The sequence below is a fragment of the Fringilla coelebs genome, assembly GCF_963513975.1.
Source record: "Fringilla coelebs genome assembly, chromosome: 14".
Lineage (NCBI taxonomy): Eukaryota > Metazoa > Chordata > Aves > Passeriformes > Fringillidae > Fringilla > Fringilla coelebs.
Window position 1 is genome coordinate 6,529,336 of NC_140040.1, and position 12,556 is coordinate 6,541,891.

A 12,556-nucleotide genomic window follows, 5' to 3' on the forward strand; every position below is an offset into this window, starting at 1 on the left:
TTCTAGTCTCTCCAGAGCTTGTTTCACTGGCAGGATGGCTCTCAGTTTCTTTGAAAACAGGGTAAAGCAGCAGCCAGGCAGGAGGGTATTTGCTGGGGCAGAAGATGGGGCTCACCCAGTCCTGCTGTTAAAACTCAGTGGGTATCTGGTTTATCCAAGCTGTTTTCCCCACCTGTTGGAAATGGCTGTTTACTCACCCTTCTGCCTACCCTGCCCAGTGCAAGGAGCCAAATCCCCCAGTTCAAAGGTAACAGACAACAAACAGCTCAATTTCATCTGTAGGTGTCCCCAGAAAGGTTGTGCTCAGTGACCACCTGCTGTCACCAAGAACTGAGAAGGTTTTTTTGCCAATTCCAATACTGCAGGACAGAGTTGCAGTGCTCAAAGTCCTGCTCATGAGCAAAGGATGCTCGGGTCATTTCATGCAAATTAAATTGGCCCTTGAACAAGGATATTGGATGAAAAACAGTATTTTTGTGTCATTTTTGGTTATGGTTGAAATGCAGCTGTGGGAGCTGGGTAAAACTTGTTTAAGCTTAGGAAAGACAGTGAAAAATTGAATAAACAAAAGAAAACCAAGACTAAGATTGCAGCCTGGGGAGTTGCAGCATCCTGTACCACACAGCATGGAGCTGGGAGCACGGCTACAGGCTCGGACGTTATAGGAAGGGACCGGATCTCACAGGACTTTGTGGTGGGATCATCTTCAGTGCACACACCAAGCTGAAGCCACAAACCCAGCCTGGAGCAGTGCTCAGCCCCCAGAAGCTCCTTCTGCCGTGGCTGCCCTGAGGCTGGGATCTCTTTGAGGCTGCAGGCAGGTCCTCCTCCCCATCACATTCCATTCTCTCCACCTGCATCTCACTACCTTGATTTAAATGTTGAAACTGCAAAGCAGGACCATGTCAGCAGTAGATTCAGCCTGGGGCTCTTATACCTTATGATCAGTTCTTGGCAGAGTTGTTGGAAGATAAAATATCTTGCAGAAGAGGAGGTGTTTCCACCTGGGACCGGCCGTGTGAAGCCCAGAGCTGTCCGTGCCGCCGCTGCAGTGGGGACAGCAGGAGGGCAGTGATGCTTCAGCATGGCTGGGGGACAGTGAGTGCTGCGAGCCAGGGCTGCTGCTGGAGCTGTGATTTAGGGAGCTGTATCTGCTGGAACTGCCAGCTCCACCCTCCTTCTCCACGGTGTGTTCAAACCAGTTTGGATCATTTCGGTTCTTGGATCGATTTGCGGATCGATCTGGTCTGCCGAGCTCCTTTGGTTGCTCAGTTTCCACCTCCCACCAGGTTTGCAGGGGTGAGATGTGTGTGGGCTTGATGTTTTAAAATAGCAGCCCACAATCTTGTGGCTTGGAGGCATCTCCCCCCCTGCTTTGAGCAGAACAAGGCCGACCGGACTCGCAAGCCAGGCTGATCCAGCGGGATGGCAGCAAATCCTTCAAAGCTCCCGGTGCCTCCACCAGCCCACGCTGGGCTGCTGCTGGTGCAGCTGCCTTGGGTTGGAGGTTAAGCCAGCACAGGCAGGGTCAGGTGCTCACCACTGGTTCTTTAATCCATCTGTGAAGCCTGCAAGTGCCAAGCCCGGGTGGTGGGTGAGCAGGATCAGAGCTGTGCTGTAGCCACAAAGCTGCAGAAGGAATGGCTTGTGTTTCTGTCCCACAAATGTGTGAAAAAGGGTAGGGAAAAAAATAGCCTCATCTCACCAGAGTGTCTTTACAGTCTGCTTCTCTGCAGAAGAATTTTGACTGAAGCAAGTTGTAGTTTCCCCAAGCCAAAACACTTTGCAGTGATTTACTTTCTGGCTGGCTTCAGAAACAGGATTTAGACAGAAATGTTGATGGATTTTATGCTGGGACATTGCTAGAACCCATGTCCATCCCAGCTGCCATCTCCTGGGCTTGCTGTGGACAGGAGGACCTGCAGTATCCACCTTCCCTCCTTCCCCATGCACAGCCCCTCACATCCCCACTGCATCACCCAGAAGCACAAACCCATAAAAAGTTCCTCCAGCTCTTTGAACGATTCAGACACCCACCCTCCTCTGGGAGGAAAACCCAACTGAAATAACTTGAATTCTCTAGAGATTGTCTGGAATATTTGGGATTTGATGTCTTGTTAACCACTCCTCGGTTTTTTTGTGAATGGGAGCAAAGCTCTGCCTAGAAAAGCTGGAGTTTCCCTGTCGGCGCCTTGCGGGTGCCGAGGCAGCCCCGGCCGATCCCGGCAGGGCTGTGTGTGTGTGCACGCTCCTCGTACAGCAGAGCCCTTTGTCGAGGATTATCTGAGGAGAGCTGGCAGCAGAGGCAGCACACACTGACTCAGGGCTGCGTATCTCAGCGTGTTACATGATCCCTGTCAACACCAGGGCAGCTCGCTCCTTAAAGACTTCCTCTGCTTATGCTTTACTGCTGTGTGTAGGAGGGTGGATTTTCTTCCTTTCTCCCCCAAGACATGCACTTCAAAATTCTGTTTTTCCTCTGAGGCTTTGGATGTTTTTCCAAGCCCAGAGGCAGCTGCCTCCCAGCTGGGCTCGTTTTCCGTGGCATCTGTGTCCAGAGAGCTTGTTGGGTACAGGCTCACGCTGGGGTGCCAACACACCCACCTCACAAAATGTGCTGGGGAAATCGAGGGGATTCACACACCAGGACAGGGAGGTGGGCAGGACACTGCCTGTGGGTGCTGCCTGTTTGCCAGCGTGCCTGAGCTGGCCCCACGAGGACAGGAGAGTGTCTGCAGGGCTGGCAGTGACACAGAAACATCTCTCTTGGACCACGTAACCCATCCTGTTCTTCTCCTTCCAGGACCTTTTTGGGAAGTCAGACCCCTTCTTGGAGTTTTATAAACCAGGTGATGATGGGAAGTGGATGCTGGTTCACAGAACAGAGGTGAGCAAAACTCCAGCCTGAGCTGCTGAGACACCTCCATCCTCACAGCAGCCCCCCTTGCCCTTCATGGTGTTATCTCATCCATTGCCTCTAGAGCAGGGTGGGATCCAGGGGTTTCAAGACCTTACAGCTTGCTTCCTGGTGTCCAGTTGAGGCTGCTGGACTCCAGCAGATGAAGGTTCACTGGGGCAGCAAAGTCCTGAAATCTTTTCTGTGCCCTGCTGTATCTAACATGTAGAGAGGGAGATGGTCTTGAAGCCTGTGATAATCTCCAGTCTCACCCTGGGTTTAGACTGAGCTCTGGGCCGCTCTCCCTCCACTTTTAGGAGCATCAGGATGAGCTGTGCCCTGGGGAGATGGTGGAGGGAGGTGGTGTGAGGTGGGGAAAGTTAAAATGAGCTTTTGCCACACCTCCAGCTAAGCTGGGTGTTGAGGCACCTCCAGTTTCAGTGCATGAGCACCCAGCCTTGTGTCTCTCATGAGCCACAGCCAGGCAGGCACAGAGCTGTACCAGGGTCTTGGTGGGTCTGAGCAGGGCCAGCTGACCCCTCCTCTCCCTCATTTATACCTGCTGTGGTCATTTGATCTGAGCTGGTCCTGTTCTCAAGCTGCTGAAGCCAGTGGTGTTAGGAAGACCAGGCACAGCATAGGCAGGGAGAAAAGGGCTGGATTTTGCTTTAACAATGGACTAATAAGTACTTTTCAACTGCTTTCTTTCTTCTCCTCAGAGCTTGTTTCATGGCTCTTTTTTGTTTGCACATAGTTCCTGGCAGCTGGCAGAGAGAGGAGGGGGAATCACTGGTGGGGGGGACTCACAGCAGCTTCCATGGCAGAGCAAGAGAGGTCCATCTCACCCCACCTCACCCCCTTCTTTCTCCATCCCTTTCCTTGTCCCCTCAAAGCCTGGCTAAGGAGCTGTACCATCACAGGAAACTGCTGTAACCAAGCACAGGGGGAGCTCAGGTGGAAGGGGGAAGTGGTGTTTGTTTACAAAGTCTCTCCATATGTTTGGTTTTACCACTTCTGTGCAAAGTCCGTGAGGATTTCCTTCGCTCACACACCCACACGCACGTGAGCACCAGCATGTGGGTAATGCCTTGTGTCCTGTGGTACCAGTGCAGGCCATCCTTACAGCTCAGCTCTGCTGTTTATTTTTTGGTGCTTTCCCACACACCTTTCCATGCATATTCAGCTCACATCAACCTTGGTATTTCTCCTGTGTTTCTGTGGGAGCAGGCTGGGACCTTACGTGTTTTTTCCCTCGTGATTCAGTGTGTGTAGCTGGGCTTTGACTCAACAAGATGTGTTTCTCAGATGTGGGGGTTTGGAGTGGCCCCCAGCCCTTCCTTCTGGAAGAGGCATGGGAAGGTGACTGTGCACCAGCCACTGCTGGCATGTCTGAAAGTGTGTCAGCTTTGTGGGGAGCAGGTGTCTGTACTGGTGTTTCCTCTGAGCTGCTGCCCAGTGTTCTGTCTCCCTGGATCAAGGTCTAGACAAGTTTTCTTTCAAGTAATGGGTGCTCCAACAGCCTCCACCTTACCAGGCCTGCATACATCAGCTGCCCTGAGAGGGGTACCACAGTAGGTGACCCATCCCTGGCAGTGTCCAAGGCCAGGTTGGATGGGTTTTGAAGCAGCCTGGTCCAGTGGAAGGTGTCCCTGCCCACGGTGGGGGATTGGAACTGGATGACCTTTGAGGCCCCTTCCAACCCAAACCATTCTGTGATGCTGTGACCATCTTTGTGCTTTGAGGCTGGATATGAAGCAATAAAATTCTCCATTCTTGCAGCTTCCAGTGCAGGAACAGAACCAGCATTCAGGGTGGTGCTGGCATTTCTGCTGCCCCAGCAGACAGGGCAGGATGGGTGCACTGCTGCAGCTTGTTGTCCAAGCACAGATGTGAAGGCTCAGCTGGAGCTCTGGATCCTCCCCCACCCACCCTGGTGACCTGGCAGCCTGTGGGCAGCACCTGGGGACGTGTGGGCTCCCCCTGCTCTCCCAGGCTCCTGGAGGAGGCGTTTACAAATTCAGCTGAACTGTTCAGCAGTGTCAGGTTCCCCCCACTCTCAGGAAGAGCCTGGCTGTCAGACAAGATGCCAGTCCCAGGTGCTGTGCAGCTGTTTGCCCACAGCAGCAGCCATGGATCTCTTCCTCACTGCTCTGTGCAGGGACTGTCCCGGCTGCAAAGATCCAAAGTCCTTCACACCAGAATCCCTGTGTGTGCCTTGCACAGGGAAGGGTTAATTTGCTGCCTGTGCCTGGCTTTCTGAGCATCCCTGTGAATCTCTCTTTGTGTGCACCACACCTTTGTGAAAAGGGATCTTTGCCTGCCCTGCAGGCACCTCTGATGTACACAGCGTGTGCCTGGAGCCCGCTCCAGTTTGCTTAGATTTCTACTAAGCAATTGCATTCTCTCAGGAAATGTCAAAAAGCATCAATTAATATTTCTCCAGCCCAGGCAGCAGATGTTACACAGATGAGACGAGAGAGCTTAATGTGCCCTGAGCTGTTTTGGCTTTCCAGGGCTGGTTGCAGCATCTTGCTGCTCCATCTTCTCAGTGGTCAGAGCCCAGATGGATTCAGGCTGTGTTTGGGTGCTGGGGGGCTGTAAGCAACGAGCAGGGGGCAAGCAGTGGGATGCAGAGGGCAGAAGTAGTAGCTGCTGGCCTGGAGGTTGAGCAGTGAGTGGCTGTGCCCGTGCTCAGGCATTGCTGTGCCCCTGCTGCCCAGTGTGCCACAGCTGTTCTCTCAGGCAGATTTCCTTAATTGCTCCCGTGGGGGGATAAATCACCCAGCACAATGAAAACAAACCTGGTTTAACTCACACCTGCTGCAGCCTGAGAAGGGGAAGCTGCTGTGTCTCAATTATGGAGGCAGGGGAGGGCTGAGACAGCTTGCCTGGCCTGGCCCACCAGGAGCTGCTTCAGGGTCACTCTTGGAGATGTGTCCCTGCTTCCTGTACCTGTGGGTGTGCCCATGGTAACAGCATCCTGTGCTCCCCCCTGCAGGTGATCAAATACACACTGGACCCTGTCTGGAAGCCATTCACTGTGCCTTTGGTGTCGCTGTGTGATGGAGAGATGGAGAAGATGATAAAGGTAGTGGGGAGCCCTCTGTGGGGATCAGCCTCTGGGATTGACTCTTAAACGTCTGAACCCCCACGGCTGGCTTATTAACAACCCCAAAGCAACAAAAAATTCCTTCTTTGGGGTCTCCAGCAGGAGAGGCTGGGGGCTTCAGCAGCTCTGGCAGGAGGTAGTTGCTGTTTCTGAGGCTGGTTTTGCTCCTTCCACCCCAGGTGGTGTGTTACGACTACGACAGCGATGGGGGACACGACTTCATCGGGGAGTTCCAGACCTCGGTGGCCAGGTTGTGTGAAGCCCAAGATGCCTCTCCTGTAAGAGCTGACATGCTTTTGGGGAAGAATGAGGAAGGGGCTGCTCAGGGTTGATGGTAGACTTTGGCACTTGCACCCTCAATCTGTGCTCAGAAGAAGCCAAGTCCGAATTCCCTTCTCCTTCCACCCGCACCATGAGTGAGCCAGGCTCTGGCTGTAGCTAAAACCTCTGAGCTGACTGTGCTGAAAATCAGGCTCTGCTGGGTGTCCCAAGCAGCACCCATGATTTGGAGGTGCCCTGTGTGGTGTGGGGGCAGAAGGGCAGGTGTGACTTGCTGCTGGGGCAGCCCGGTCCCCAGGAGTGCGACTCACACAGGTTTTGTGCCAAAGGTTTTGTCCCCGTTCTGCCCCGAGGTGCTGGCCAGGATCCTTGGCAGATCCCTCCTGGCTGAAGGGCTTTGTGAAGAGCCCTGGACAGCAGAGCTTTGCACTGCTGTGTTCACCAGGATTGCAGGCCAGCAGATCCTGGCCAAGGCACGGAGAGGTGTGAAACACCATGGGTGGTGCATTGAGTCTCCTGCCTGGGGAAACTGAGGCACAAAGGCACCAAAGTGCCCTGTCTAGGGCTGCACAAGGTGGTAGTGCCAGAGGCACACACTGAGCCCCTTGTTCCTCTGGATTTGCAGCCTGTAGCCTGGCAATAACATCTTCCTCTTCAGCACTGGGGGGAGGCTGCCCCCAGGACGTGCTGCTGCTGGCATCTGCAGCCCCGTGGCACAGCCAGCCCAGCTCTCACAGAAGGGTCTGTCTCGTGTGTTACAGCTCGAGCTGGAGTGCATTAACCCCAAAAAGCAAAAGAAGAAAAAGAATTACAAGAACTCTGGGATCATCATTGTCAAGTCCTGCAAAGTGAGTATGTTACTGAGATGTTTCCTTCAGCCCTGGCTGAGCTTGGGTCTTCTCCAGCTCCCCCCATCCCTTATCCTCTGCCTCTCCTGTGTTTCCAAGGGCCTGCATCGCCTGGATAATGATGACAATGATGACAATTGCTGAAACCCTGCTCTTTTTTTTGTTTTTGTTTTTTTTTTTTTTTCAGATAACCAGAGATTTCTCCTTCCTGGACTACATCCTGGGAGGCTGCCAGCTGATGTTCACTGTAAGGATTTTTGCTTCTCTTTGCCCAGTAGTAGTGACACATGTGATGGGCAGAACTGGGGAGTGAGGTTCAGTGTGAGGTTTGGCACCAGTTTGGGGTGACTTCTCCTGACAGTGAGGAGCTGCCCATTTTGCTGTTAAACCATGTGGGTTTGGGGATTCTGGGGAGGCTGAGGTACATCCAGTAGCATGGAGGGAGCTGGCTGGACTTTGGCTGGAGGCCAGACTTTCAAAAAGACCTTCTGACCCTTTACAAAAAGTCACCAACTTCTCTCCCTGTTTCAAGCTTTAACCACCCTCATTTTTTTAATGGCAGCTCTCCTTATTCTGAACCCAGATGGGAGGCTTTGGGATGTTATAGAGATAGTTTTCTGCATTTTTGCTGACATTTCCTCCTTCTTTCAAGCTGGACCACAGCTTGTCAGGAGTAAATAAGCAAGAATGGCAATCCTGAGTGAAACCAGCACAATGCAGAAGTGGGTTTCTCAATTTCTCCAAACTTTCCTGGTGCAGTACCCAGAGAGCTGCAGGCACTCGCAGTTAGATCAGTTTGTATTTTGTTGTTTTTTCTGAAAACATGATGGGGGAAGAGTAGGAGGAGGAGGAAGAGTTGCCATAGGAACAGCAATGATTGGGAGAGCTTTTTGTGTGCTGTTCTGCCTCTGTGTGCTTTGGTCTTGGTGCTGGAGAGTGAATAGAAGAGAAAATCAGTGAATTTATTGGTAGTACAGAGCTCTGGTGTGAATTAGGTTTGAATGCAGAAATTTTCCCCCCGTCTCAAGATCTGCTGGTTATTGGAGGGCTCCTCCTCCTCCTGCCAAGGCATCTTTGGTCCAAAGGGTGTGTTTCCAAAGGGAATGCTGCAGACACACCTGAGCTGGCAGGAGGATGCTGCACACACCCCCTGCAATTTGGAAGGACCCCTGGTGCCCTCCCCACCGAGGGAGAGGGGGCTGAAGCCAGAGAAGAGGGGTTTGGGCTCAGCTGTGTGCCCTGTGTGGGGAGCAGACCAGCTGAGTCCCTCTCTGACCCATTGCTGAGTGCTGCTCCTGATGACATTTGCATGAGCCTGTCTGACTCCACTGAGCCCCTGCCCCGTGCCTCAGTTTCCCTCTTGCTCTCTGGCCATGGTGGCTTGGCCAGAGCTGGGTGCAGGGGTGTTCCAGAGGTGAACCACAGGTTTGGTGAGGCCATGCAGTTGTTCTACAGAGAAGTTAGGTCTTCATGGAACCGTAGGATGGTTTGGGTTGGAAAGGGCCTTCAAAGATCATCTTGTTCCACCCCTCTGCCATGGCCCAGTTTGCCCAGGGCAACTTCCATTGGACCAGTTTGCCCAGGGCTTTGTCCAGCCTGGCCTTAAGCACTTCCAGGGATGGGGCAGCCACAGCTTCCCTGCACAACTTGTGCCTCAGCACGCTCATCGTGCAACATTTCTCCCTTATCTCCCATCCAAGCCCCCTCTCTGGCAGTTTAATCGTGTTCCCTTGTCCTGCCATGCCGTTTTTCCAGCCCCCCTGGCACAAGGTGGTGGCACGTCCTGGGCTGTGATGTCCTCTTGCCCCAGCCAGGCCAAGGTCCCTTCTCAGGCAAACTGCCATTCATCCTCTCCCATTATGGATACAGAGCAAAGTCTCTCTCAAAATCCCTGAGCTCAATTTAGGCAGTGGAGTTATTTTGGGTTTTGCCTCTTTGCAAAGCAAACAAGTGGAGTGCAGTCACGCTGCCTGGTCCCAGCTCTTCCTTCCCAGTCACATCAAATCGGGTGGCTCAGCATCTCTCCTCTCCTGGCCAGATTTATCTGGGTCTGAGATAGGCATTTCTACAAATGCCTTTAAATAGAAAGCCTAATTTAGTGCCTCCCTGACAGAGTCCCCTGCGAGCTCAGCATATATTGGTCCCTGGGGAAGCCTGGTGAAGAGCAGGTCCTCCTGCCTGCAGGGAAAGGTCTGCTCAGGGTTGTGATGCTTTGGTCAAAGACCTTGAGATCCAGATAGCCAGGTGGCCCTGGTGGCCCTGGGGCTGCTCAGTTCCTGTGCAGCTGGGAGATGGCAGCCAGAGTCCTCAGCTGGAGGTGGGGGTGGTGGCTTGCTCCAGGAGCAGGGGCTGCTTGGGGACACCTCATGTGATGCTCATTGATGAAAACTGGAGGGGAAAAAGTGAATGACGTTGCCTAATGTAGTATTTAATCAACTTTTTGCAGGGAAGGTGAAGAAATGGATTTTGTTGAACTTTTTCCAAAGTTTGAGGTTTGAGGGAACTGTGTGTGGGCCTCACAGCAATGGAGGCTTGGTGGGCAGGTCTCTGGTGGCATTTGCTAACAGAGGATGGTTTTCTGCATCTCTCTTGCCCTCCAGGTTGGGATTGACTTCACAGCTTCCAATGGGAACCCCCAGGAGCCCTCCTCTTTGCACTACATCAACCCCCTGGGGACAAACGAGTACCTGTCAGCCATCTGGGCTGTTGGCCAGATCATCCAGGACTATGACTCGTAAGCACTGTACCCTCCTGCCACCACCCCTGTTTTGCAGATGTTTCCCTGGCTTCCCAAGAGGCTCCTGGGATGCATCTGCCTTGATCCAGGGCTAAGTAATACCTTAAGGATGTTATAAACATCAGGATGCAGGAGGAGAGGGTTGGGACAGGCTTTCTCCTCTCCCTCCACTGCTGCTGTGGAGGGGAAGGATGTTAGCAGAGGTAGAACATCCTGGGGGCAGGTGCTCTCAGCTTGCTGTTGTTTACTGTCGGAGCTGTGACCCCAGACTGCCTCGTTCCTCAGACATCCTGAGGAGTGGAGAAAATATCAAAAAAATATCATCTCAGACATTGATAGAGAAAAACAAAACAGAAGTCTGTTGCTCTCACTGTGATGGCTTTTGTGACCAAAATGGATTGCTCACTTTTTAAAATCTCCAGGGTTACATGCCTGCAACAGACGTGTGTGTTTGGGCAAGAGGATGCTCCTGGTCTCTATGGGAAACAGAGCAAAGCTGGACTCCTTTTTCTCTAAAGATCAAATTCAAGGGGGAATATCTGTTCTCTCTTGAGAATGTTTATCTGCCATTTAAGAGCTCTGTATGTTTTGGGAGAAGCTGTGCAAGCCTGCTTTGTGTGTGTCAGTACACCCATATGTTTTCCTCCTTCTCTTTAGGGACAAGATGTTTCCTGCTCTGGGGTTTGGCGCCCAGCTCCCGCCAGACTGGAAGGTGAAGTGCTGTGGCCACCTGAGTGTTTGAGAGGGGTTTGTCCTGATATTGCCTCAGCAGGAGCAGAACTGCCAGGGCTTGGTCAGGGAGAAGGGGAATGGGCAGGTGTGGAATCTCAGGCGGTAAGATGTGTCAGTGTGGGTGGGCAGCAAGGCAGGGACGGGGCATAAGCAGCCCGTTCCTTCATTCTGCACTGGCATGAAAGCAGCAGCTCCCTGGCATTAATAGGCAGAGCCAGGCATTGATTCATTTTCCTGGCAGAAGGCAGGAACAATTCTGGGGAAGGGAAAAGGCCTCTGGATGAATGTGTCAGACGGCAGCTAAGTCTGGAAGGGGGCTGGGAGCTAGGGAGCCTTGACTTGATGGTGCACAGGCAGAGCCTGCAGGACTGAGGCAGAGGAGCTTTCCCAGAAAGCCATCTTGATCTTTGGTTAGGATTAGACACTGGTCCTACAAGGGCTGAGCTGCACATCCTGCTCTTCTGGAGGGCAGGGAATGGGGCTGTTCCTGCAGCCTGGCTGGCAGATGGGGAGCATCTTCTCGTGGCTGAGACAATGTGCTGGGACACCACCATCATTAATTACTGGCTGGCTCTTCTGGCTGCTCTTTGCTCACGCCCTTCGTGTGCATTTTCTTTCTGCTCACTGGTTTTGAGGCGTTCCCAGCTCCAGGCTGGGGTTGGATCCCAGCGAGCCCTTTGTGTTCTGTGGGAGGGGAGCTGTGCTCTGGGCTGAGCACAGCAGGGCACGTAAGTCAAGAGCAGCTGGGAGCTGGGCCGGGAAGCTCATCCCTGCCAGCCCTCTTGGCTGGGGATGTCCTGCCTGCTCCGGCTTTGTGCTTTTCCCTGCCCTCCCAGGAGCCAGAATTCGTGTGACTCAAGTGGGAGCTCTTGCTGTTTGCCAGCCACAGAAGGAGATCCCTCCATGTGCACTTTGGAGTTGATTCATCCTCCTTGGCCTGCAAATGTCTCTGGTCTGTCACTTTATCACTTTTGTTGGGAAAATCTAGGTAAGCAGCTTCCAAAGTCTAAGAGCCAGCTGCTTCCAGGGATTTATTACTCGGGGAGAAAAATGGGAATGGCAAATGCAGTAGGCATGGAAAGGGCACAGTGCTCAGGATCATCATGGAGAGCATCCTGTTGTGCTGCCCATGAGTGTGAGTCAGTGTCCACAGGAAGGGCATTGCTGGGCTGGAAACAGCCCTTCTGGCAAGACTGGAGGTGGGTACTGGGTTGAGGATGAGGGCTGGATGATGTGCCTCCTGCAGCCTTCTGTGGGCCGGGAGATGCTCTGTAAAAGCTGCCAGAAAAAATACCTTGTTTTCCCCAGAATGATCTCTAAGCCCAAATAAACCCCAGTGGGGAGCAGCTTCTTCCTCCCCAGGTGCTTGGGCCATGCCTACAGGTCACCCTGACCTATCAGTTGTCTCATGTTATCAGTGGGACCATCCCTGGTCATCTCCCTGCACCACTCCAGCTTGGGGCTTCCTCTCTCCCCAGCTCTCTCTAAGCATCACTGGCTCCACTCACTCATTAATGATTTTTTGGCTATCAAGGTAGTTTCAAAGCCAAAGCAGCAACTCTTCATGAGATCCTGCGCCCTGTGTGACAGTGGACAGAAATCAGGGACCCACAGACCCAAGCAAAGATTGCCAGGAGATACAAGAGGTATAAATGGTGCTTTGTGCTCCCGTTGCCATGGCTCCCCCAGCGCTTCTCAGGCGCCCGTCGGAGCGAGATGTTTCACACACAAAAGTCGCATTGGAAATGTCAAAGAACATCTTGCCGTGTAACAGCTCTGTGGAGAGCCTCGAGTGGTTCCCTAGCAGGGAACAGCAGAGGGGAGCAGATGGGTTGTGCTTTCAGGGGGATGAGCAAAGGCAAAGCAGCAGCAGAGAGGGGGATTCTGAATGCTGGAGCCACGGCAGTCACCTGGGTTTGGGAGATGGGATCAGCCGAGGGAAGCTGGTGGCTTGG

General features: G+C 53.0%; 1 protein-coding gene across 1 annotated transcript in view; it reads left to right on the top strand.

The window, feature by feature from the left end:
- Positions 1-12,556, top strand: part of CPNE2 (copine 2) — a 37,551-nt gene that overhangs the window by 17,063 nt on the left and 7,932 nt on the right. The window contains exons 6-12 of the mRNA XM_084215112.1: positions 2,804-2,887; positions 5,895-5,984; positions 6,185-6,283; positions 7,046-7,132; positions 7,320-7,379; positions 9,733-9,866; positions 10,527-10,581. Of these exons, the coding sequence (XP_084071238.1) occupies positions 2,804-2,887; positions 5,895-5,984; positions 6,185-6,283; positions 7,046-7,132; positions 7,320-7,379; positions 9,733-9,866; positions 10,527-10,581 (609 nt within the window). The remainder of the gene's footprint in view (positions 1-2,803; positions 2,888-5,894; positions 5,985-6,184; positions 6,284-7,045; positions 7,133-7,319; positions 7,380-9,732; positions 9,867-10,526; positions 10,582-12,556) is intronic.